The sequence below is a fragment of the Myotis brandtii genome, unplaced genomic scaffold (assembly GCF_000412655.1).
Source record: "Myotis brandtii unplaced genomic scaffold, ASM41265v1 scaffold397, whole genome shotgun sequence".
In the NCBI taxonomy this organism is placed as follows: domain Eukaryota; kingdom Metazoa; phylum Chordata; class Mammalia; order Chiroptera; family Vespertilionidae; genus Myotis; species Myotis brandtii.
In genome coordinates this window covers 5277253-5279197 of record NW_005365229.1, presented here as the reverse complement: position 1 = coordinate 5279197, position 1945 = coordinate 5277253, and the positions used below count along the sequence as shown (strand labels likewise).

General features: G+C 51.7%; 1 protein-coding gene across 1 annotated transcript in view; it reads left to right on the top strand.

Moving 5' to 3' along the window:
- Window positions 1–722: 722 nt before the first annotated feature.
- Window positions 723–1945, top strand: part of ZNF213 (zinc finger protein 213) — a 5464-nt gene continuing 4241 nt past the window's right edge. The window contains exon 1 of the mRNA XM_005873012.2: window positions 723–1931. Coding sequence (XP_005873074.1) covers window positions 1533–1931 — 399 coding nt within the window. The 5' untranslated portion in view covers window positions 723–1532. The remainder of the gene's footprint in view (window positions 1932–1945) is intronic.

The following is a 1945-nucleotide window of genomic DNA, read 5'->3' as shown; positions in this document are numbered from 1 at the left end:
CGTCCTGCCGCGCGACCCTGGTGAGTCCCTCGCCCTCTCCGAGCGGAGCCTCCTCCTCGGTCACTAGAGGACGAGAATGGAGCGCGAACCTCTCAGGGGTGTTGTGAGAAGTTACAAGAATAAAGTGCGTGCCCCGCCGGATTGCCCGGTTTGGTTAGACAAGAGCGTCCTCCTGCTCCGCCGAGGCGGCGGGTTTGATCCTGGGTCAGGGCACAGCCAAGAAGCAACCCGTGAACGCATAAATAAGTGGAACAACAAACCCATGGTTCTCTTTCTCTCTCCCCCTCTCTCTAATAAATAAATAAAAACTTAAAAAAAGACAGAATAAAGTACTTAGTGTGCCGTAGAGAAAAGGACTGGAACCAACCCGAATGCCTCCCTTGGGTATTGGCTCAGAAGCGAGTACATCCACACCGCGTGGCTAATGAAGAAGCGGTGTTAGGTGGGAAAGCCTATTGCAAAATAGTTTGTGCAATAGACCTCACTCTGTGAAAACACACAAAAAACACTTTCCGTTCCTAGAAGCACATTTTTAGTAAATGTGCTTTAGGGGAAGGTCTGGGGGGTTATATGTCAGGCTGTTGATGGGAGGGTGCACTGCATTGTCGAATGGAGAGTTTCTTCTATGTATTCTGTACTGTGCAGCCCCTCTCCCCTTTTATTACAATGGCTGGTGTTGGGAGGGTGCACTGCATTGTCGAATGGAGAGTTTCTTCTATGTATTCGGTACTGTGCAGCCCCTCTCCCCTTTTATGGTGTCACTTCTTTATTGAAACAGAAAACCAGAGTTCTAAAATACACTCTTTTCGAGACTTTTATGGCAGCGTAAGGCATGATACACATGTCATACATTCATACATACCTGTGGATGAATGGCTTAGCATGATGTCTGTGAGCCCATCACTGGCACCCCTAGACCGGAAGTTGTTTGGAATTCAGAAGTTTTTAAATTTCTGAAAGATAATACAGTGCACATAGTATATCAAGTAACCCCTGGCAGCAGAATCTAGGGCAACACTCAATCAAACCTGTTAAATTTTTTTTTTATTGAACCATAGTACACATACAGAAATACACATTGTAAGAACAGCTTGATGGAGTTTTACAAACTCAAATACGTGAATATTTCTGCTGTAAAATATATGAACATTTACATTAAGTGGGATAAATGGAGATTACAAGCATGCTCACATCAGTAGGCCAGCTGGTATAACCCTGGGAGTTTGGGATGTCAGAGCTGAGGATAAGGGGCTGTGGACCTGCATTGGTAGGGGGGAGAGTGTCGAATGAGCAAGGCTTTACAGGAGAGCCTACAAAAGGCCTCAGGGCCAGGAGAGGATGGGAGCTCAAGTCCCTGGATGTCCCTCCAGACGGGTGTTTGCTCATGTACCTTCTTCCTTCCTGCTATTTTGCTCTTTCCCTAGGAGCTTGTGTCCAGATGCTGGCCCAGTTGCCACAGGGAATCCCTCTGGGAGACTGAAGGGCAGGCTCCTGGGTTGAGGCCCACCAACCCCGAGCCTTAGGCCAGGGGGATGGCAGCCGCCCTGGAGCCCCGGGACCAGGCCCCTGGGGAGGGAGCAGGGCTTCTCATCGTGAAGGTGGAAGATTCCTCCTGGGACCAGGACTCTGCCCAGCAAGAGGACAGCAGGGACTCCGAGGCCTGCCGCCAGCGCTTTCGGCAGTTCTGCTACAGGGATGCGGGCGGGCCCCATGAGGCCTTCAGCCAGCTGTGGGAGCTCTGCTGCCGCTGGCTGCGACCTGAGCTGCGCACCAAGGAGCAAATCTTGGAGCTGCTGGTGTTGGAGCAGTTCCTGAGTGTGCTGCCCGGGGGTGTCCAGGACTGGGTGCGAGAGCGGCGCCCCGAGAGTGGCGAGGAGGCTGTTGCCTTGGTGGAGGACCTGCAGAAGCAGCCAGTGAAAGTATGGCCGCAGGTGAGGGGCCCTTC